Source organism: Carettochelys insculpta, chromosome 4 (assembly GCF_033958435.1).
Source record: "Carettochelys insculpta isolate YL-2023 chromosome 4, ASM3395843v1, whole genome shotgun sequence".
NCBI classification, from domain to species: Eukaryota; Metazoa; Chordata; order Testudines; family Carettochelyidae; genus Carettochelys; species Carettochelys insculpta.
The window spans coordinates 19002786-19026490 of record NC_134140.1 but is presented as its reverse complement, the minus strand read 5'-3'; the positions used below and the strand labels follow the sequence as shown (position 1 = coordinate 19026490).

At 41.8% G+C, this 23705-nt stretch overlaps 1 protein-coding gene across 10 annotated transcripts in view; it reads left to right on the top strand.

The window, feature by feature from the left end:
* ZFYVE28 (zinc finger FYVE-type containing 28) overlaps positions 1 to 22104 on the top strand; it is a 312576-nt gene extending 290472 nt beyond the window's left edge. For 9 of the 10 annotated variants that reach the window (XM_074992354.1, XM_074992350.1, XM_074992348.1 and 6 more), the window contains 4 exons: positions 384 to 500; positions 2360 to 2464; positions 16738 to 16841; positions 19546 to 22104. In XM_074992354.1, the coding sequence (XP_074848455.1) occupies positions 384 to 500; positions 2360 to 2464; positions 16738 to 16841; positions 19546 to 19677 (458 nt within the window). In that variant the 3' untranslated portion in view covers positions 19678 to 22104. Of the gene's footprint in view, positions 1 to 383; positions 501 to 2359; positions 2465 to 2579; positions 4092 to 16737; positions 16842 to 19545 lie in introns of those variants that run through there. The other variant, XM_074992353.1, reaches the window with a different exon arrangement.
* The last annotated feature ends 1601 nt before the right edge of the window (positions 22105 to 23705 follow it).

Sequence of the window (23705 nt, the reverse complement as noted above, 5' to 3'; positions counted from 1 at the left end):
TTTGAAAGGGGTAACTGATTGATAGATATCCTTGGCTACTACTCTTGGTATTGTATCTTGTAACTTATCATAACTTTTTCTAACTCTGGAACAATATAATTCATATTTAAAGAGTCTCAGAAAGATATTAAGACTAAAACATACTTATGATAATTGCATATCAGCCTGCAATTTCTATACGGCCAAAAAGTCTTGAGTATCATTGTAGTTGAATCTTTTTTTTTTAAAAAAGAAATTGTTCAGCTATGCTCTTAATTTGATTACCAACATGAACTATTCTTTTTATACACAAAATCAGTAATAATAGCATTATTCATATTTAGGGAATTATTTTTAGTGGTATTCAAATAATAATGGCTCTACCTATTTGTACCACCTGTTAGGTGTGGCTGACCAGCTGCAGACAAACTATGCCAGTGATTTGCGAAGCATCTTAAAAACCTTATTTGAAGTTATGGCAACCAAACCTGAAACAGAGGACAAGGACAAGCAAAAGAAAGGTGAATATAATAAAGCACATTTTCTGTATTGCACTTTACAGTTTGGCAGAGGTGTTTAAAATATGTGGCAGGACATCTGTTTTTTATTCTTGTAAAATAGTCCTCAGCTCTTTTATAGACCTATTATACAGTCATTTAACCCTTCATAAAATGAGATCATGAAAACAGTATGTAAATAAGACGTAGTCAGCAGAAAATGTGCATATATGTAAATGTATCTTGTAGCAATCATTGAAACACAGTCTCCATGCAGTGGGGCCGACAGCAATTTGGAAGGACCCTGTTTTCTCACTTCTTAGATATATTTGGCATTCCGGAATTAATTGCCATTTTTACAAGTGGAGCCAGAATTCTTTTTTATACATTGTTTAATCATTTAACAGCCTGTCATTTTTCCACATAATCACCTTACTTTTTAAGTTAAAAAGTGCCTTGGAAGGAATGGGGTGAAGGGTGGAAGGGGCGCAGCAGTCAGTGGTGCCGATCCACCTACACATACAGTGTGGAATGGCAAAGCAGAGCTGCTGGCACTTCAAAGGAATCCAGAGCAATTTTCCCTGTTTGCCCCACCCCTGTTGATGGGCCTGTCTCCAGGATGCTTCTACCCATTTGCTCACTGACATGAGGAGAGGAATAGTGTTTCTTTTGTGTTTGGTTGTACTAAGATATGTACAGGGCTTGCTCATTGTGTTTTTATAATATTTTGTTTCTCTAAGTCGTATGTATAATATACATCTTCTAGTCAGAGGGGCTGCCAAAGCAGTGCAGATATTTTAACTTAAAGTAAGGTGATTATGTGGAAAAATGACAAGCTGTCAAATGATTAAACAATGTGTAAAAAAGAATTCTGGCTCCACTTGTAAAAATGGCATATAAATCCAGGAATGCCAAATATATCTAAAAAGTGGGAAAACACCAAATAATCAAATGCTATTGAATTAAGCAAACGAAAGTGGCTAGAATTGGAGCAGGAGCCACCAAGGGAGTCAGATGTTATCAGGCATGTCTCAATAACTACTTTGACTCCTTCTTATCTTGGAAATGACAGTGGTCTGCTAAATGCGTGGCTTTTCTGGAATAATGTTGAAATTGAGAAAATCTTTATTCTCTTTTTAAAATAACCAAGTTGTCCCAACAAGATATTGAATGGTTAAAGAAGTCCCTCATTACACATTGCTAACTAGACCTACAGAATCTCTGAAACCCAGAGCCCCTGGGTTTTTCTTTTTGATTTCTCAGTCATAATCCAGAAACTCTCCATTTTTCCTTTCTCTTTATTTTTAAGGACTTCTTACTAAGGAGTTTACCTCTAAACCCACACACATCATGAATCAGAGGTATTTCTGATAAATGTAGCTTAACAAGACCAGACTGATTTTGTTTGGGATCAATACTCCCCCAGATAACATTATAAATCAGGTAGAGAATGTCAGTATTGCACCTATGGGGTGGATGGTAGCTCCTGCAAACATTCTCATGCTAGCTGTACTCTCTAGATAGCTCACTAAAAGTAGCAGTGAGGCTGAGAGCTGCAGGCTTCAGCATAGGTTGTAGAAGTCCATTTGACCACTCCTGCATACACACTTCCTTGTGCAGCTGGTGTTGAAGCCTGCACCGTGTCATCCTCCCTTCTATACTTAGAAAATAGCATGGATAGGTGTACATGAGCTATAAATCACACACCATGCTGCAATGTACCCTACGTGTGGATAGGACCTCCAAAATCTTTGTGGCATTGTGAGTGGAAGACTGTAAAAAGACACCCTGTTACAGTTTAGTAGTGAAATCTTAACCTGACACTTTTTTAAATACAAATGGCCATATATGACATTTAGCTTATTTTATTTCCTGTTTCCCAGTTAATCAGGGTTTAAGAAATGCGGCACTGGAAGATTGCGCTTTATGCCAGGAAACCATCTCTTCTTCAGAACTTGCAGCAAAGGCCAGAGATGGAGACTTTGAAGGTATTTTAATATTTCTGAGAATTAAAGAATAGTATATTGTTAAGAGTGAAGTGGGAAATTGTATCACATGTTCAAACAATTTTGGCTTTGTCAATTTTCACTTTTGTTTATGCAGTTTCAGACAGAATTATTGTCCTTTATTGGAGCACCAGGAAAGTCGTACACATTCCATGAGGGTTGTCATCTCCTTTCATCTCTTGGTCTTGTACTACAGTCTGTTCCTTCGGTTCTGGTTCAGTATTTCTCTGATTTGGGTCTTGTTGACTTGGATCTTTTATGTAATACCACGGTACAGTTATTTAACTTTTCTCCAGTCGACTTCTTAGTCACTATCACACCAACCACATCAATCGTTTGGGTTTTAGGTGACTAGGTTTGTTGGATGGACCTATGGTCTCACCCAGTACAGCTGTGCATAGGTTTTATGTACCCCTTAAACTATTCAAGGAGAGTTATGGGAAACGCAGCTCTCCTTTTCTGTCAGTATTTCTTACCTTCTTAAAATGTGGGTTTTCAAAGGCCTTTTTTCACTCAAAGTCCATTTTTGCCTTTGAATCATAATTGAAAATCTACTTTGTTCATATTTTTCTATGAATGCATTTTGAGAACTGTATCAAATTTAGAGTCTTGATATTTAATTGCTTTTAATAGTATCCCAACAATACTAACTAAGGTCTAAAAGTTGCTAACTCTGTACTGTGAAAAATGGGATGAAGTCACAAAATTCAGATCAGGATGCAAATATCCAATAAGTTCCTATCTCCAAGTTTGGTTTAGGTACACAGAAACAAGTGTAGAACCAAAACATAATTTGAGTCTGTATCTGAACCTCCTTAAAGTTCAGTGGTGGCTTAATCTGAATTTGATCAGTCCACAGATGTATATGCTGGGGAGCTGAGAACCATGCCAGGCCCCTGGGCAAGGTGGCAGGGCCAGCTCCGTGCTCCCTGAAGGATCAGGGTGGAGTGCAGAAGGGGTGAGTCCAAAGGCTGTTAGCCCTCTGCAACTGCCAGACTGTGGTTTTCCCCCCACCCCATCATCTTCTGGAGCATGCTGTGCCATGCCCCCACCTCTCCAGGCAGCCCTAAGAGCTACACAGAGCACTAATGTAGCAAATTAAAGGGCTCAGGGCTCTGGGCACCAGCATTGCTGCAGTAACAGCGGTGGTGGCTGAGGCAATTGTTTCCATTGCCCCCCACCTCCATGCTTAGCTGTACACAGAATACTACAAATAGAAGAACACATTTTGAATGTAATCCATCCATGCAGGTTTACCCAGCATTGTTCAGATCCTTAACTCAGTGAAATTTTTTGGTTTGGGGGTAGAGGGTTGGAAAATAAGAGGAAAATGTACAATTTATTTAAATGATTGCATTTAAAAAATACAGTGTTATGTTTATGAAGTTAATTTTTATTTCAGCTTTCTTATAAAAGGGGATTGTTAAAAGTTGTCTGTTGAACTTTTTTAGTAAATTTTAAATGGAAATTCCATCAAGTGTGTTTTTTTTCTTCACCTCCATGATCTCTTATCATTTGCTTTGTTTTAAGAGAAAAAGGGCTACTGTCAATCTGATTTCCAATAAATTGTCTTCTAGTTTGCAAAGCTTAAGCATTGATGTAGCTATGCCAAAATAAAGCTGTACTCCAAATTTCTCCATTTTATCTTTTTTCTGTAAGGTTTATTGAGGAGCAACCCTGTCCCAGATTCATCCTATTTTTCTGTCATCTTGTCTGAGTCTCTTTCAACATTCACCCACTTATGGCAATTTTGAGGACTGTACTTGATTTAGTGATTCTCTTTTCTGTTTGGCTTTATGAGAAGCAATCCCATCCCGGGCACATCCCATTTTCCTGACCCAACCAAAATCTTTTGTAGTTTTAAGTTATGATAAGAAGAAGTTGTATACCAAATTTGGTGGTCCTAGCTCTTATTGTTTAGGAGGAGTTCTTAATCAAACAGACAAACTCTCTATATAGTAGAGCAGGCATGTGCAAAGTGGGTGCAGCTTGATCTGCCTCTCCACCCCCCTGTGGCTTCTGCTGCCTCCCCTATGGCCTACCCTGGCTCTACCACCTGTGCCTCCCCTGGCTCCATTGCCTCCCCTGCCTCCCTCATGGCCTCCACTGTTGCTGTTGCAGAGGGAGTGCAGTGACCAATGGGAATGGTGCCCCACACCACACAGCATCCACTCGACCAATCAGAACCTGTGGAGGCATTGCCAAGAGGCCCTGAGCCAGGCAAGTTCCTGCCTCGGTAAGGTGGCCAGTCTGGTCCCCACAGCCTGACACCTGCCCCCTCTCCAAGATGCCGGTGCTGAGTGAGTTACTACAACCCCCGTATAAACACTGCACAGCTCAGGGTCGCCACTTCCTGCTCTACAACGGCACCAAGTTCTGCTGCCAGTAGAGCAGCAAGGGCAACACCTACAAGGTGGAGGTGGTGGTGCAGGTAAGTTCCCAGAGTTCCCCTACCTGTTCCACCCTCCCCCAAGCATTTATCCCCCATGTGCCCCTTCCACTTGGGTTCATCCCTTGAGTCCCCTGCATACCTTCCTGGGTCCTTTCCTTGAGCACCCCTCCTCCTTCGAGGTGCCCACTAAAACTGCCCAGAACCCCATTCCCGAGCAATTCCCTGCACCCATTCTTGTGGTCCAGGGACAAAAAGTGGTGCCCAACATAAAAAGTCTTCTCACTCCTGTAGTAGATTAATCATCTACAAAAAATACTGAGAAGCATCATGATTTAGTGATTAGAGAATAGGAATGGAATTTTTGAGACCTTTAGTGATTTGGTATGTGAGCATGTGCAAATCAGGTAACTTTTCTGTTGCCTTTTCAGCATCTGTTGAAAGAGGTTACAGGTTAAACCTCTCTAGTCTGGCACCCTTGGGGCCTGACCTGAACCAGAGAATTCACTGAGCCACGGGAGGTCAATATTGTCTAGCAGGATTACCAACACTTCCCCTGCTGAGTGGGCCCCTAGAAGACATTTGGTAAATTAAAGCTAAATAACAGAAAAAATGCTCATAGCCAGGACTGGTGGTTGTAAATGAATTGTGTAGGACTGCAGGAAATTTAACTTGATGATCACTGGAACTTAGCCACTTATCATGAGTGTGGCCAGCTCATGTTGGATCATCAGTTGGATGTTGGATCATCAGTGTTGGATCATCAGTGTTGCCAGACAAGAGAGGTTCAGCCTGTACTAATGCTTACATCCTGCTTCATGGAGGCATTGTGAGGATTAATTAGTTAGGTTTGTAAATCACGCATTTGAACATGCAGAACCATATACAGCACAGTAAGGGCTAAGGCATATATAAGCCTTCCAATATCACTGAGAGTGTTGCCCTAGAAGACCCTAAAATAAAAAGGCGAACTTCAATCATCATCTCTCTAGCTTTCCTTGAAGCTACTTGGCTAGTTTTACAGAGTCCCCAACTTCAGACTTCTCTGCTCCAGGACAGGTCTCTAATGCATGGTTGGTTAGCTGTGTATTGAAATGCTCAGTAGTTACCTGTGTATATGCTGTGCATATTATTGCTGTTCTGTTCAAAGTTTTTTGCATCTGGGAAAGCTGAGATCAGATAGTCAGGCAATTTAGATTTCAGCGTGTGTGCAGGGAAGAGCCAGGCAGACAATATACATTCCTGTGAAAAAGCCTGAAGAAAAGCATTGAAAGAATAACAGAAGTTAGACTCCCACTATATATCTGTAAACCATACTTTCATGCTTATATACACCCTATGCATTGCTGCTATTCTGTCATTTCAAACTGCAGGCTAAAGGCTTTCAAATGTAATCTTATTTTAACAGCAATACTAATCCCTCTAACCAAGTACAGTATAGAAATAATTAAGCCTGTGATAGGGAACAGTGATGTTGGGGTAGATAAAGTGAACAATTAGTCAATTTAAGTTTTCTATAGTGCCACAATTGAGAATGTGATAGGAAAAGCAATAAAGAGCACTCAGATTGTTCTACATAAAAACAACGCTTATCATGAAATACATCCTAAATACAAATGATAGCAGGCTAGAATGTCATTACCTATCTTATTCTCTTCCCTCTACTGTTTAAGTTCACATTTCTTTAGTCTCAAAGTCAAGGTTGCCACCGTGGATGAATCTGACATGTTTGAAAAAGAGAAGCCCTAGATGGACTCCATCATTTTGCAAGAATTTCATACAGGTGGCATCCATATCTTTCTTGCCCTCACCGTCTCATTTTGACTCTGTTTAAAATTCACCAGCTGGTCTAAATCATAAATATGAATTTTTATGACGAGCCACCTGACATTGGTAAGGATAGACAAGTTAAAAAATGGAGTGACCTTATGAAGATGAAATGCAATAAACTCCAGATTAATTTGTGTCCTGCTACACAATCTTTTCAAATGCGCAGTTAAGTCTGATATATTTGTGTCTGATAGCAAAAAGTGTCCTTACACAGTTCTTGTCCTCAAATGAAACCTGCGTAACACCTTCAAAAGGTAAGATGTGGAACTTAATTCATTACTCTGCTAGACACTAAATACTATTGTCTCAACAGAGATTGGTTTTATGACTCATTACAATAATTTGTAACACACCTCACTGCCTGTAGCAGCAACGTAGGGTCCTGTGGCACCTTATAGACTAACAGAAAAGTTTTGAGCATGAGCTTTCATGAGCACAGACTCACTTCATCAGATGCTATCCCTTAATTGCCCACTTCATTTTAAGTGGTCTCTTATAACACTTTACGCTTCACCTTCTGTCACAATTTGTATTTAGCTCAGACATTTTTTACCTTCCCCAACTCTGTACAACTTGAAAGCTTGTATCTTTTACCACCAGAAGTTGGCCCAATGAAAGATACCACCTCGCCTACCTTGCTTTACTCTTTGTTAGACTTTTTTTAGCAACCTCTTTTAGTGCTTTTCTTCACTATGAGTTTTTAAATCTGCAATTCCCAATAAATGCTGGTCTCCAACTATGTATTTGAGATGAACTTGGGTATTTTTAGTACATCAATGTCTAATCTTAGCCCCTTTATCAAGTTTCATCTGTACTGTAGTTTCCACTGGTTCTCTTCAGTGGACCCATCCAGTACTTGTTGGGAATTAGGGATCTGAACAACTCTGGTGTGCACAAGGTCTTGGAGCTATAGGCAGACAATGAAAAAATTAGATTAATCTCTGGCATAAAAACAAACATGAGATTTTAAATCAAAAGACTTTCTAGAGGAAATATTCAAGTGCCGTGCAGCTATTTGTGTTGTTTAAATATAGATCTATCATAGCCCTTCAGATGCAACTTCTTTTCTAGACATAACATGTTTTCCATGAATTCCCAGGTAGTCGTATGAAAGCATCTGTTCATACTATGTAACCATACACTGATTTTTCCCTTCTGAGCCCACTCCCTTCCTGTAACACCACTTTTCTCACTGGCCTCTAGTCATAACTCCAGGCATAGTATAGGTGTCATGAATACCAGTAGAAATAGGTGTTTGTACCATGTGCTTGTATCTGTGACACATCATTTGTCCTCTCTCCCTCCCATTTTGCCTAGTCATAACTCCATACTGCTCTCTAACATACTGAATTAACCTTATACAGCCTCCACATCAATCCAGATCTTAATCCCTAACTCCATAGTCATACCCTACATAGCCATACATTAAAGTATAGTAAACCCTAGAAATGCACAATTTTGAGTTGTGAGTTAATGTGTCACTCAAAATCCCGCTCCCCCCAGCCCTGGCTCAACCCCCACTGGCCCTGCACAGCCCCAGTTCAAACCCCTACCCCACGGCCTGGTTCACCATGCCCGTGTGTGGCTCTGGCTCAACACCCTTGCCCCAGTTCAGACCCCACCATGAGCAGCTCTGGCTCATCTCCACCCCACCCCAGGCCTAACTACCTGGCCCCCCTCCCACGGTCCCAACCCACCACCAGGCTTAACCCTCCCCAGCTGCCCTCCCAACCCCAGGACTTACCTTCCCAAAGAAGCTCCAGGTGTTCCTGCTGCTTCCCTGGCTGCAGAATGTGCGTTCCACCAGGGGAAAAGCCACCCCCTACTTATCTGAAATTCAAGTTATGCTAGGGTGCATGGGAATACAACCCTCATGTAACTTGAGGGACTGCTGCATTTGCAGAATATAGTTTCTTAATAATCATACAGCCAGAGATAGCTGTCATCCTGAGGGGACTGAACCAATTTGCCTGTCATTCTTTTAAATGCCTATAGCTGGTCTGGTCTTCATAATGATCAACAGCATTTTGTAAATGAAACCCAGTGTTGCAAAACTCTTCCTTGTTCAGGAGACAGTGCTCCACACATTGCCTTTAAGCCTCCCCGTGTCCCTGGGAGAATCCTGATTTCAGGTACGTTCTCCTGTGTTCCAGAGAGGCTGCTTCAAACTCCACAAAGCTGCTGCTCAGTACTACAGAGAGCCCAAGAGCAGGGGGAAGAAAGGAAACCCTCTGTAGCCAGCCAGGCAGGGAGCTGCATTCTAAACAGAGTACCAAGATGCACTCTTTGGAGGGTGAGGGGAAAGTCAGAAGGAGAAATCCCCAGGTCCTCCAAAACTTAGGGGAAAAGTTTCTGATGTGTCAGTGGAACCAGAGAACGGGAAAACAAGATGGGGGAAATTTCAGGGGAAAGGAAGGAGGGCAGACAAAAGCATGTTAAGGTACGATTAAGAGAGAAAGACAGAGGTGGTGAACTCAAAGGGAGAATTGATGGGTTTGAACCTGTGTTTTATGCAAATGAGACAACACATAATTATCAAATGTACCAATTAGTGCAGATTCTCTGAGGAGAGGGGGAGAGAGTAAACAGCATGTCACTGATGAGTAGTCACATTGCTTAGTGCACTACAGCAGTACTTTTCAACCTTTTTTCATTTGTGGACCACTACAAAATTTCTAATGGAGGCACAGACAGCTTAAGCATAGTCAGCTTTAGTGTAGTCTGCAGACCCCGGAAGTACCTGAACCTCAGGTTGAAAGTCACTGTTCTATGGTGGCAACAGCCTTTCACAGACCCCTTAGATGTAGTCTGGGGATCCAAGGGGTCCTCAGCTTGAAAGCCACTGCACTACAGGAAGTTGACCAGATACTGCAGTGATGAGCACTGCATCAGCGCTTATACAGAGTAGAATAGCACGTTTAATTATTTGTATAAAACCTCCACATTTCCAAAGCCACAGCTTTTAGTACCAGAGGGGTAGCCATGTTAGTCTGTATCCACAGAAACAATGAGAAGTCCTATGTCATTTTATACATTAACAGACTTTTTGGAGCATAAGCTTTTGTGGCCAAATACCCACTTGTGGCTACTTGCTCACAGAAGTGGGTGTTTGCCTATGAAAGCTCATGCTCCAAAAAATCTTCTAGGCTGTGTCTACACTACATTCCCCTTTCAGAGGAGGAATACAAAAAGGGAGATCAAAAAGGCAAATGAAGTGCTGATTTACAAATCTCGTGCTTCATTTGCATAATCTCATGTGATTGCCTTTCCGGAAGAGACTTTTCCAAAAACAAAGACAACAGTGTAGATGGGGTTCTTTCAGGAAAAAAACCTGTTTTTGAAAGAACCCTGTACAGTAAACTCTCAAAATGCATGGCTTGGAATTGCACGTAACTCACTTTAAGAGAGTTAAGCACAACTTGAAGCTGCTCTGTGGCCCCTTCCACCAGCAGCGCAGCTGACAGACGCACAGCTGGGAGAAGACAGCAAGAAGAGGCTTTTAGCATGCATAGCTGCTTGCAGTTGCGAGCAGCTAGGAAAGCTAAAAGCCTCTTCCCCCAGCAACACGGCTGTCAGCAAGGCAGGAAGAAGCAGCCAAGAAACTGGTGGGCTGGTCAGTTTCCTGGGTCCAACAAGCAGTGGGGAGATGGGAAACAGGCTGCCCCCTGGTTCCCGGCACCCTCCCACTCTGGGAGCCAGGAGACTACTGGTCTGTTTGCCAGCTACTGCAAGCCCAGGAGAGCTGGGAACCAGGTGGCAACGTGGTTCCCTCTCCCCCCGCAACTTACTTAAAAATTGAGTTATGCTGGGGTTTTAAGAACGTAACCCCTGCATAACTCGAGGGTTTACTGTACACCTACTTTTTTTCAGGAATAAAGGTTCTTTTGAAAACAGGGGTTTTTTTTCTGAAGGAACCCCATCTACACTTGCTGGTTTTGTTTTCGGAAAAGTCTCTTCTGGAAACGCAGTCACATGAGATTATGCATATGAAGTACAAGATTTGTAAATCAGTGCTTCATTTGCATTTTCAGTCTCCCTCATTTGCATTCCTCCTCTGAAAGCAGAATGTTGTGTAGATGCAGTCTTAGTATATAAGGTGCCACAGGACTTCTTGTAGCTTTTAATAGTTCTTGTTTCGTGTCATGCAACAATACCTCAGTCTGACTTAAGTCCGGGGAACCTGCAAGGAGAATCACGTCTTATATCCAGTTGAATTTTGATCCTCTCTATCCTGTTTTGTGTGTCTGATCTGTATTATCTGCATGTTATTTAGATTGTACAGTCTTTGGTGCAGAAACTTTTCTTTTTGTATAGAAATTTACTCTGGCATTTGTTTCGAAGCATTGCCAGAGATGCTGGAACAAAGTAGGTAGAAGGGGTGCTGAGAGCCATTGAACCACACTGTAAACTCTGTATATTATGGAAACCACATCAGGCTAGGGGATGCTGCTTCATCTCTAGATCCAATGCTTATGAGCACAGCTGTCACATGGCACTACAATAACCCAACTTTCCCATGATTTCTAAATATCCACATGTTAATTGGGGATTTTTTTGTTTGTTTGTTGCTGTCTACAAAAAGGTTAGAACTTTCCTGTGCCCCAGAAATGAACTGAGGAAAATTCATTAGCCAGATAGAAATCAGAATTTCAGTATCTGTGTGATTCTAGATTGTGAAGCACAGGGCAAGAGAAAGATGACTTCTTTCCAAACACGCTACTGAAATAAATGTGTGTACAGATTGAACTCTTCAAAGACTTATCTACATTGCAAGTGCAGGTATGATTGGATTCTGGAGTGACAAACCTGTGTTAACTTTAATTTAGCTAGCAGTGAATAACTATAGCAGTGTAGAAGTGGTAGGATAGTATTCAGAAGAGGCTAGCAACCAGACTACAAGACTGCCTGGGACTCTAGATGTGTATGCAGGTTGCTAGCCTATGCCATCATGTCTACCTTGTTATAATTATCTGCACTAGAAAGATTAAGACAAGCAGGGGTGTGCCTATCATACTATAATCACACCACCTACAGTGTAATCGTATCCTAACTGAGAAAGGGAAGGAATATTTAGATCTAATTGCCATGGATGGCTTATCAGGCACCAACGATTTCAAAAAATAGAGGGATTATATAAAAATGGCACAAGGGAAGTAATATTATGGACAAAAGGGCCTATTTTAAGGTAGGAGCTGGAGGGAGGGGGAAAAAGCGGTGGTACTTCCCAAACTTGGTTAGCATTGCTGCTGTCTCTTCAGTTCCCTATTTGTCATGCCTACAGTCAGAGCCATCCTGTTCATAGGATAGTTTGGGGGAATTGCTCTAAGCCCTACACTTTGGGGGTGGGGTGGGGACCCGCAGTGGCCACCTCAGTAGTTCTATGGATGGGACCCACGCGGTCCAGGTGGCTTGAGGGATTACCGGGGAGCAACGTTCCCTCTAATTTTTCCCATCCGTGTACAGATTTCTTCCAACCATGTGCAGAAGAAGTGTTCATGTGCACTGAGGCATGTGGGAATGTGCACTTCCAGTAGAAACAAAACCTGCAGATGTGGGGTCTCTGATAATCACCTAGGTGGCATTTGAAACTCTCCTGAGCAGCTGTACAAGCACACAGCTGACGGGGAACCTGGTGTAGGGCAGCGGCAGAGCTTAGGCTGGGAGATGGGCAGAGGAATGTGGAGCAGGATGCTGCATCACTCCAGCTCCCACCAACAGTCATGTGAGGAGCCTGACCCCCTGATGCTGCCCCTTGCCAGGTCCCCCGTAATCCCCAGCTTGCATAGTTCTGGGGAGAGGACGCAAGAGAAGGGGTGGAGTGGGAGCAGAGCAGCGCCAGAAAGAGGCAAGGCTTGGTGGGGGGGTGGCGTGACTTGCCCTAGGCTCTATGCCCCTCAACAGGGTCAGCCCTGCCTACAGTACAAGTATTTCCATGTGCAGTAATTACTGCTTCTGAGAGGAGAGTAAGAGCAAGACTATCTGACTTTTGTGTACTTGTGAGGGTAACTCAATGTGGCATTTGCAGTGGCATTAGTTTCATATCTCACTGTAGAAACAGAACTTTTAAGGTTAGTTTGGTAGAAGATAACCAGGGTATTTGTGAGTTGCTCACTTTCTTTAGCTCACTTTCTGTGTCTGTCTATCAAGCTCTCTCTTCTCAGTTGAAATCTGATGTACGCAGGTCCAGGAGAGCATTTCAGTAGGAAATCTGTGTTAATGTTTGTCTCTGAATATCCAGACCAGTACATAAGGTTCACTGTGGACCACCACCTCAGGAGAATTCAGCCACCCTGTTTGTCTTGCCATCTGCTTAGCACTTAGAGCTAGAGAGAGAGCCTTGTCATTGTACTGGGGAGAAATACACGAGGGTTAGGCCTTGTTTGGAACCCTAACAACTTCTCAATTTTTCTCACTTTAAAGCCTTCCTCTCCCAGTCTCCTGTATCACAGCCCACTCCTCTGAGCTGAGTGGACTCTCTTTCTGAAGTAGGGCAGCAGTGCTGCAAAACCAGAGTATTCCCAGCTCTAATACGAGACACTTCTCTCCAGGGGCTGGAGGCTTTGTTTCAGCAACATTCCTGTTAGTGAGAAACCAGGACTGGAAACTGAACACAACCTCTTGTGTCAGAGAACAGCATGAGCATAAGTCCCTTTGACAAGCTGCCCTTAAATAAACTGGCATTTGTCCTCAGACTTTGTTCTGTAGCCTCTTGAAGCAGAGGGGCTTTTATGTTTCTCCCACAGCTGAGCCCAAAGCAGAACAGAACATCCAAATCCTCCTAAGTCGGGAGAGTCTGGAGTCAGTCATGCTGAGTCACTTAGCAGCCTCTGTGCTACTTGCAAGGAGATGTTAATCTTATTCTATCACTATGAAAAGCTGTGTGGTAGATTGGCTGCACATAGAAATGAATTGGATATCACATGCCTTTGTATTCCAGTCTCTCCAGCTCCTATGGCTTTATCACAATACTTGTAGTATTTGATGGTTTTCTTTTTTTTTTTTTAACATCCAGATTCTGGATTCATGTAATATCCTGTCTTTAATCCACAATTTTCCCATGTGGTGTTAACAAGTTTGAGGCTGGTTTAAAAAAAAAAAAAAAACTTTCTCTGCTATATTTAAAATCACTTTTCATATTCATTTTCAATTTTTTTCATTTTTTTCTTGACATTTTATTAATGCTCTTCCCCTCTGATTTTAGCCCATCCTTTTTTCCTGAGGCTTATTTCTTTTCTCCCTCCTTGATGTCCTTGTATCTTTGTCATCTATCCTTCCGCAGATTTCTTTTGGCTCCTGTGCCCCATAGAACAATGGGACAGATGGCCCTGAGAGCAAGGTTCTCTCTCTGTTCTGTTTGCAGATCTCTAAAGCACTGGTAGACAGTGCCTCAGAGTTTAAAGATGTTGTACGTTTCAGTTTCCTGCTGCCTGCTGAGCTAATGGAGCAGTGCTGCTCAGGAGAAGGACCATAAAATAAAAACCTGTTGTTTCTGATGCATCGTTAGCACTCTGCTTCCAGCAGTGTCTTAAGAGTAATGCTTGCAATTTAATTTACAAAGCTTGCTGTACTTCCTATCTTTTATATTTTTTATCCTCTCACGAGACCACTCTTAAATAATCTTTCAGAAGTCTCTTCTAGAGAGCTTGATGTTTAGTACATACAGTCTTGGGAGCTGGGTTTGGAAGTTAGTGTATGAGACTGGGGCTGAAGATCCTGAGAAGAGGGATCCAGGTTGTAAATTGCATTATCTTTGGTGCCTTCCTGATTTAAAATGTGGCTAAATAATTATAGGCTCAATGCAACCCAGCAAAGCAGTTAAGTGTGGGCTTACCTCTAAGAAAGCACCTACTGATCTCAAAGGTAAACCTGTGCATTTGTATCCCATAGGAAGGTTTTTCATCCACAAATTTGTCTACAGGAATGAACAGAGAATCAGAAACCATCAATCCTCAGATTTTAATCTGGCTCCACCACTGTGGTCCTGAACAATATTTTTTCTCGTGTTCATTTTTAACATCTGCAAACTGACTGGTTTATCAGCCTTACAGGGAAAATGTGACTGAGGATTGATTAGTAAATGTTTGTACAACATTTGATCATGTTCTATATGTGCTAAGTGCTATTTCAGGGGTATGCTGTGGTGCAATTGATACTGGAGCGTTGGTGCATGTGAGGTGAGAAGTAAAAATCAAATTTAGATTAGACCCACAGCTACTGTTGAACTGTTCTAGCATTTGGTGGGTCACTGGTTGCAAAAGGGAGTACCCTTTGGGATAGCTCACAATATATATTACTGGGCTACGAAGAATGATGAGTAAGGCAACATAAAATTCATAAAATCACTTTGGGGGAAGAGAAAATTACTATATTTAATTAAAAAAATTATATAGAGGGGCTTTACACACTCTTTCTATATCTTGAGTAGAAGTGAGACATAACTTTCCAAGTAATATTATCATTCTATATCATGGAGGAGACAAGGGTAAACACCATCTGATTTTCAGAGGAGTTCATCTGGCAGTGAAATTCTTATGTGGCCAGAAATTTTGGATTATAAAATATTGGTATGCTGGTGAAATCAGAGTTTATGTGTTTCAGTAGTACTTTACTCAAGGTATTGATTCCAATACTACTTTTAGGAACTTGCTTTTTGGCAATTTCATTGCTTTTGTTCTTTCCCAAGTATTTTAGCCCTACCACATTGGCAATTCTATTTTACCCTCACGTTTTGTTTTCAGAGTATTCTTCCTAAAAGTATGTCCTTTGTCAAATCAATTCTCTTCATTTTGACTAATTAAAAATAGTATTACTTTCGCTATTGGTTTAGTTCCTAAAATATACCTAGTTGTGCCTTTCAAAGTTTAGGAACTTAGGTAAGAAGAAAACGTTCTGAATTTTGAAACTATGCTGATAATTTTTATTAAATTGTGCATATAGTTTATTTTTAATTTAACAATCATTGTTTTAATTGTTTAAATTTTATTTAAAACTAAAATATTATTTCACAGAAGACTATGTAGGGATTTCACCTTTCATTCGTCTCCTACCTTTGTTCTTCTTTGCTGGACACTACCTGCAACTCACTTGCCCCTTCACCTATGTATTAAATGCATCACGTTTATCTTTGTTTGATGCTCTGTTTCTTCAAACAGGGAGCTTGTCTCTTTTCTGCTGATAAAGCAACAGACATTTTCCCTAGATTCTCTAATAATCAAAATAATCTAAACTCTAAGAACTTGTGTAAATATTTCCAGGAGTTTACCTTTCATTATGTCCAGAGATTCCTTCCTGGGCAGCAGTTAATTTGCCTTTGATTAGATTTTTGTTAACTTAATTAAGCCATGGGCCATATCTGTTTGACACCCATAATTCCAGGCTCTCCTGGGGATGTCAGCCTGCCTCTAGCAGACTCAGCTCAGCAGAAGTGAGCCTAATGTGTTCTGCTTTCTCACTTGGCCACTCACTTCACTGCTTTGTTTTTGTCAAAGACTACAAAAATTACTGAAAGAAAAACAAGGGTCATATTCTCAAGGAACGCATTAAAATTCTTTGTCTGTTAACAGTGGTTGCATCCTTGATTTTGCTCATTGTTTGAGTTGAGGTTTTTGGGTCAGGGATCAGAGGTGGAAGGTAGAAAAGGCCACGGGAGCCTAAACAGATTGTGAGTTTTGGCGGTTTTCATATGGAAAGTTTTTGCCTATTTTTATGTGCTAGGCAGATTCTGGGGCAGCTGAGGAGACAGTGTCTACTAGTCTCTGTCCCAAGTTCATCAGTAATATCCCTGGACTTGAGAGAGATTACTGATGAATCAAAGAATTTGAGTAGTAGGTCTTAACCCCCTCAGTTTCCCCAGAACTGGCATGGCTCTTGAAAATCTCGGGTTTTTTGGGTAGACCTGCTTGGGGTCTCAGGAGAGGAGGTGTCTCTCATTCCTCCTGTTCCATGAGGCCCCCAAGTATCACTTGGTTGGTTTGGAGTGTTTTTGTTTTTGTTTTTGTTCCAGTATAAAATATGCAGTGTGTTGTGTTTTTGATAGATCCTCCTGACTGGGTACCAGACGAAGTCTGCAGCTACTGCACTGCGTGCAAAGCTCCTTTCACAGTTATTCGCAGGAAGCATCATTGTAGGAGCTGTGGCAAGGTAATGACTCAGTAAAAACAACGTGTATGCTGTCTGGTAAAAAGAAGAGCAGATTCTTGCAAACCGCTGGAGTTTGCACTGCAGACGCAGTCACATACTTAGCAGCACAAAAGACCTGAGTCCAAGATTTTTTAAAGTTGCTAGTGATTTTGGTTGCCTGCATTTGTGGGGGCCCAATTTGACACATGAAAAGGACATCATTTTCTGAAAGTCAGGAGCACTCATTCTCTCAAAATCAGGCCCTTTTCCAGTGTCTCAGTGTGGACACTCTGAATTAATACTAGCTTTTCAAAATTTTGACCGGAAGCTTTAACAATTTACATCAGCTCGCTGTGTGGGAATGGCAAATGTTCCAGCTTTGGGCATTTTGTATCACTGTGTCCTTGCTTCTGCATATGTTTTATGTGGCATACAGCGTTACGTACAAGCTGCTCAAAGTGTGAATGGAGGACTTTGGTGGAAGGTTAAGTGCTGGTCAGACAGTGGTCCTGTATGCAGAACAGTGATGGTCTCCAATCCCTTCTGCCCTTTCTCTTTTACTTCTAAGTGCATAGGACAAAAAACAGATGAGACAGAGAATGGGTGTTTTCATAGAAATGTGTTTAGTATTTTCTTAGAAGGTAACACTTAAGTTGCAATTTCAATAATGCTTCAAGAGTCCAGTCCACCAAAGTCCCTGGTATGCAAATAGTCCCATTGACTTTTTAGAGTACACTTGTTCATATCTGGCAGCCATGGAACTGGGAGGTTGTCAGATATTCCAATATTCTGGATAATAGAGAGGTGTACCTAGCAATGCATAACACAAAAGAAAAACAAAATTACATATGAAGAAACAAACAAAAGTATTTGCAGAGTACAGTAAGGTCTGAGAGTGCACGAACCCAGAGTATGTGACCCTGCTTTTACACACCTGACCCCCAATTCCCACAGTGACCTTGGAAATGCGCAATTTCCAGTTGTGCTTAACTTGCTCCCCGTCAACCCCCACGGCTCCGCACGGCCCTGACTCAGCCCCCACCCAGCTCCGCTTACCACCTGTGCACAGCTCCTTCTCACCCCCAACCCCTGCCTCTGGCTCTAGCTACCACCCCTCAGGTGCAACTCTGGCTCAACCTCCTCGGCACGGCTCCAGCTAACCCTCCCGCCCCCTGCCCAGTTGTGGCTCCAGCTCATCACCCCTCACCCACAGCTCTGGCTCACCCCTGCCCTGCACTAGTTTAAACCCCCTGCACATGGCCCTGGTTCCATCCTCCCGCCCCAGTTCAAGCCCCAGCGTGTGCAGCTCCAGTTCAAACATCACTCCCCCGGCCCTGGTTCTGTCCTCCTGCCCCGGTTCAATGCCCCTGCACCCCCCAGTGCATGGCTGTAGTCCAGGCCCCTCTCTCCATGCATGGCTCTGGTTCAAGCCCCCTCCTCCACCCACCATGTGGCTCTGGTTCCATTCTCACGCCCCGGTTCAAACCCCCTGCACACAACTCTGGTTCCATCGTCCCACCTCAGTCCAACCCCCCCATGCATGACTCCAGTTCAACTCCCCCCTCCACTGCCTTGGTTTAAACTCCCTGCATGCAGCCCCAGTTCAAACCCCCTGCGGCCCAGCTCACCACCTGAGCAGGGCTGCGGCTCACCACCCCCGTGCAGAGCTCTGGCTCAGCTGCACCCCTTGTCCCCCTGCAGCCCTAACCCACCCCTGGCTTAACTCCCTCCACTGTCTCCCACGGCTCCAACCCACCGCCAGGCTTCACCCTCCCCACCTGCCCCCCCACTCCCACCCCAGGACTTACCTTTCCTCTGCTTCCCCGGCTGCAGAATGTGTGTTCCACCGGGGAAAAAGCTGGGCCCCCCACTTAAGCAAAATCTGGGTTACGCGAGGGCATGCGGAATGGAACCCTCTCATAACTCAAGAGTTTACTGTACTTTATTTACCAACAACAATAGTATTGTACACTGTAAGCATACCCTGTATTTGCTGTATTTATTTGTATTTACTTTCACTGCACTGTACTTATGGAAAACATAACTAAAATTTATTTATGGTTTAAATGGCAGTTATCTGAGAGTTCCAGATAACAGAATGCCACTTAAGACAGCATTTACTGTAGTAACATGTTTCATTTGAGTAGGGAGTACACACGTAAGAGAGGTTATGTAGGGCCAAACTGCAGTTTATTGGAGTCACTGCCTGATGAGGGCTTTTAACTAAAATGCACTAGAAGGTGCCACGTCTGACCACCTCAGACCACTTCTTTGTTGCAGGGCGCAGTCCTGCAAGCATCCCATCCTCAATTTCCCCTTCTCAGGATTCCTCAGGAATACATGTAGGTTAACATCCATGTCACATCCATGAGAGTACCTGCAGATCTTTCTGCTCTCCCTTGTGTCTCCCTCAGTCAGGGAGAGCTCTGTGTCTGCTCTCTATCCCCTTCCCGCTGACTGTCAGCTCAGGTCTAACTCACCCAGACTCACTCCCCTAGGGCCCAGATGCTTTCTCTTAGCTCAACAGGGGGGTTGGCTGACCAGGCACTGGTGCACTGGCCTCTTCCTCCTTAAAGGGCCTAAGACAGTGTTGTTTCCTATTTCCAGCACATCAGGAGGAGGCTCATACACACAATTTTCTGCTCTTTCTTTTTTAAGAAAACAGACTTAATCACGTCCAAAGCAAAGAAGGTAAAATGGAATCAATCTGTCTTGTATTTTTCAGATCTTCTGCTCTCGCTGTTCCTCTCACTCTGCTCCATTACCTCGCTATGGTCAGATGAAGCCTGTCCGTGTTTGCACTCACTGTTACATGTTCCATGTCACTCCTTTCTACAGTGACAAAACTGGTATCTGACATAATAAACTAGTGTTGTACTATGGGAGTCTTATATGGACTGATGTTACCTTTGACTTAAGCCAAGAATTAACTTCAAAGAAGGACCTTGTACGGGCATGTAGACCTTGACATCCGTTATTATAAATTTTGTACAGGCAGTTTTTATTGCATTTGATTAAGCTGCTGAAGGGAAGCATGAAGAGTCTGTAGTTGTTAGGCTACAGTACAGTCTTCCATAAATTTCTAATGTTAAAGTTACAATGCCATATGCAGAATAAAACACACTGCGTGGAAAGGAATAGGGCTCAGAGAACTGAACAAACATTGCTGCCTTGCTACTTATTTTTACATATTAAGTTCGCATGAGCTGGTTAACTCTAACTTACACATTGCAGGAGATCATTTTGAAAGCTAGGACACTTCGGTGTGTGAAGGTCAGCTCCTTCCCTCCTATTGCTACTTAGCTTTTCTATTACTGGACGCAAGCTACCTAAGTTAATATTAATTGAGGCAAAATATGTCAGACTTATATTTGGTATTCATGTAGGCAAAATTCTCTTTGAACCAAATAGGAAGAACTGAAGTTTCCAGAGCAGTACATTTCTATTACCTTTCACTTATTTGTTTGTTCATCCCAGCAATAACTCAGAGTGTCTTCTAATGATTAATTCCTACATCTTTTAATCTATATAATTTGTGATGTGTAAAGTTGTTTACATGCAGCATAGTTCAAACCAGTTCATGGTATGAGAGACTTTGGTTTGCAATATCAATAATAAAATACTAGCTAAAAACAATTCCAGAGGAAGTAATCAACAAATTAATGAATTACTATTAAAAATACCAACATATTTTTGGAAAAGTTAAGTACTATAAGTGTCGTGTTACAGAACGTACCCCAAGCTGTGTTTTTAAAATTTTTAAATGATTTTATAATGTCAAACATTAAGCAATATTGTATATTTTTATTCAAATGTTCTAAAATATTGATCTAGCATATGACATTTCTTATCCATAGTTGGCTGCATAATTTTATAAAATATTTCATACTCTTACTTTTAAATCACGCAGGCTCACACAGCAGAATAAATTTAGATTTATTTTAAAACTAGTGGATATATTTCTGGTTCTCCTTGAATTTGGAAAAAGAAAATTGACATAGATACATGCAATGATCTTGCACAAACAGCTGTGCGAATGCTGGATTTTCAAGGGTGTTTAGGCATGCTTTAAGTCAGCCATGTTAAAAGAACAATGCAGGGTGCTGTGGTTAAAGAGGAAACTGCATCAAGAGCTTTTTGTGGTACAGGTTGAATCACTCTCATCACCTCACCACTGGACCTGACTGGTGCTGGACAAGTGAACTTGCCAGACGACGGGAGGTAAATATTTCCGAGTACATTACCAACACTTTCCTTGCTAACTGAGCTGTTAGAAAACATTTAGGGGTGAATTACAACTAAATAACCACACAGAACACTGAGAGCCCAGACTGGTGACTGGAAACAAACTTTATGGGACCACAGCAAACTTGGCCACAGCCATGATAAGTGGTCACCTGGCTAACTAAAATCATGCTGGATTACAGAGGTTCAACCTGTATCCCCTTTGGTGACTTGCAGTATTACATGGGGGTTTCAAGCTCACAGATCAAGGATAACAAAGTTGTTTGTGCTAATTTGTTCAAGAAGTGTCCTCATTTGAAGTGATTAAAAAAAAACTGATCAGTGTTGGAATGTGTGTACACATTTCCTTAGCTTTTATAGCCAATGCAAATGAGCCATATAAGGGTTTAACAGTTTGTTGAAGTTCCTGCCATATGAATCAGATGAAACAGCTTCACTTGGTTAAGTGAAATGCACAAGTCTTATGAAGCTAGCTGTGGATAAATTCAACTGTGGTATGTTCTCTTCACTTTATTTCTATGTTTTTGCAAAATCCCTTTCACATAATCCTCAGTCTGGAGTGTCACCTTCACCAGAGTTGAGCTGGGCTCAAGGTGGGTAGCTTAGATGTGAGGTGGGTCATGTGGTACAAGCAGCGATACTTATTCAGGCTTAAATCTCAGGCTTTACATTGCAATGATTATTGCAGTTTTATTTTTTGAGAAACAACAAATCTAATGTTTCTTTTATAGGATGAAAAAATAAAATACAACTAACTTCAATTGTGAAATCAATATGCACAAAAGTTGCTTCTGTGAAAATATCTTGTTTAATGGACTGAATATTATTTATTCAAGCTTGTTTTTATTTTGTAAAAGCTGTAATTCAGAATCATTTCCATAAATATGATATTTAAGGATCTCAGACACTATAGTTTCTTATGTAAATACAAACTGCTATTTCTCTTACTGAAAAGCACAATGACTATATCAATACTAAAATGCATTTGCCTCAAGGAAGACTTTCGTCTGTAATCTCTTCAGATAATTAAAATGTCAAGACTTTTTACTTCCATGTGCTGTGTTCTTGTTTCATTTAGCAGTCTGTTTACTCACAATGACAGTTGACATCCTGTCAAAGAAATGGATCTCAGTTCATTCACACTGTACCCAGTTTGTATGTTTCACACAAGAAACAAAAGGTTTAAAAGGAAAAATTTACCCCTATGTAGAGGAAAAATGAAAGGTCTACTTAACATGTAGGGCTTAAATGAGGTATGTGTTCTGTATGAGGATCAATTTCATCCTTTGAGAATATGTTGTATCCTTATGTGCAATGACTCCTTCATACATTAAGTATACTAGATCAGCCTCTGTTGGATTGAAACGTAGTCTTGGGTGAAAGTTGTGAGAATGCAATACAACCTGTGAAACAGGTTCAAAGTCGTCTGAAAATCTATGTTGGATGACCCTTTCACTCAATAAATGTTTACTGTGGCTATGTAACTAGAGGGCTGCATCTCCTCAGTACTACAGTAGCAGTAAAAGTTGAACAGAGGTGCTAATATTAACAACTAATTTTTGCATCTGTGGGCAGCATCACACTTTCAGTGGGATTAATGTACAGAATATTGAGGGTCAAATAAAGTATCTACTGACTTAATAAAACTTATGTATAACCAAGGGAAGAATTTGGCCCTAAAAGAGCATGTTTATGGCTTTCACAATGGTTTACTGTATGTCTAGGGCAGTCTTAGATTTTTTCCCCCACAACTATGATTGTTTCTTATTTGCCAATTCTGTTCAAGGCAGTCAGGGCAGGGTGGGATTGGGAGTGAACAAAAGCAGCATTATCTTGATGTCTGCAATTCATGTGATCATAGACCTCTCCTAACAAGCAGAGTGTATCCATAAGAAGGCTGGTTTCTGGCGAAGCTTAAGAAAAATTATAAAATAATCATCTCTCCATGTTTGTTAATGGTTCATTGTATCCTGATATTTTGGTGAAGTGTTGGAGCTGTCAGGGGTCCCTCTTGTAATGAAAGAAATAGGGGAAAAAAGCTCTACTTGGATTTCAGAGAGCCCCTCCTTAGCTGAGAATCTCAGAATACTCTAATAGCATTAAGGAGGCCTCACTCCAGCCCCGTGAAGAGGTGGATATCAAATGGAAGGGCAAGGAAGATGACTTGGCATATTGTCTAAGCAAAATAGGGGGAAAAGGGCAGAGAGAGAGAAGAACATTGTAGCAGGATACAACAATTGCCTGAGTGGGAGATTTTGCTGGAGGGAAGAGTCAAATATAGTTCCCCCACCATCTTTTGAGCTAGAGGAAAACACCAGTGCAGTCAGTATCTTGTCCCCAGCTGAACTCGCTGTCAGATTAAACTAACTGGAAGATGCTGTGTCTGCATGCTTGGTTACCTTGGCAATCCTCTGATATCATCTCTTCACCAAGTACTAGGGCTGCAGCTCTCTCTTCTATTGCAAGCATTCAGAGGCTTCTGTGCTTTCTGCTTCATTAAAATTATTGGTTAAACATTGTATTTGTAATTATGAAGGGTTATGCTCCAGGGTCAGATATGTGCTTGTAGATGAGAATCAATGCTATTTCAAGAAGGTAATATTTGCTGAACTATGTTTTGTATGATGAGGAATCTCCTCC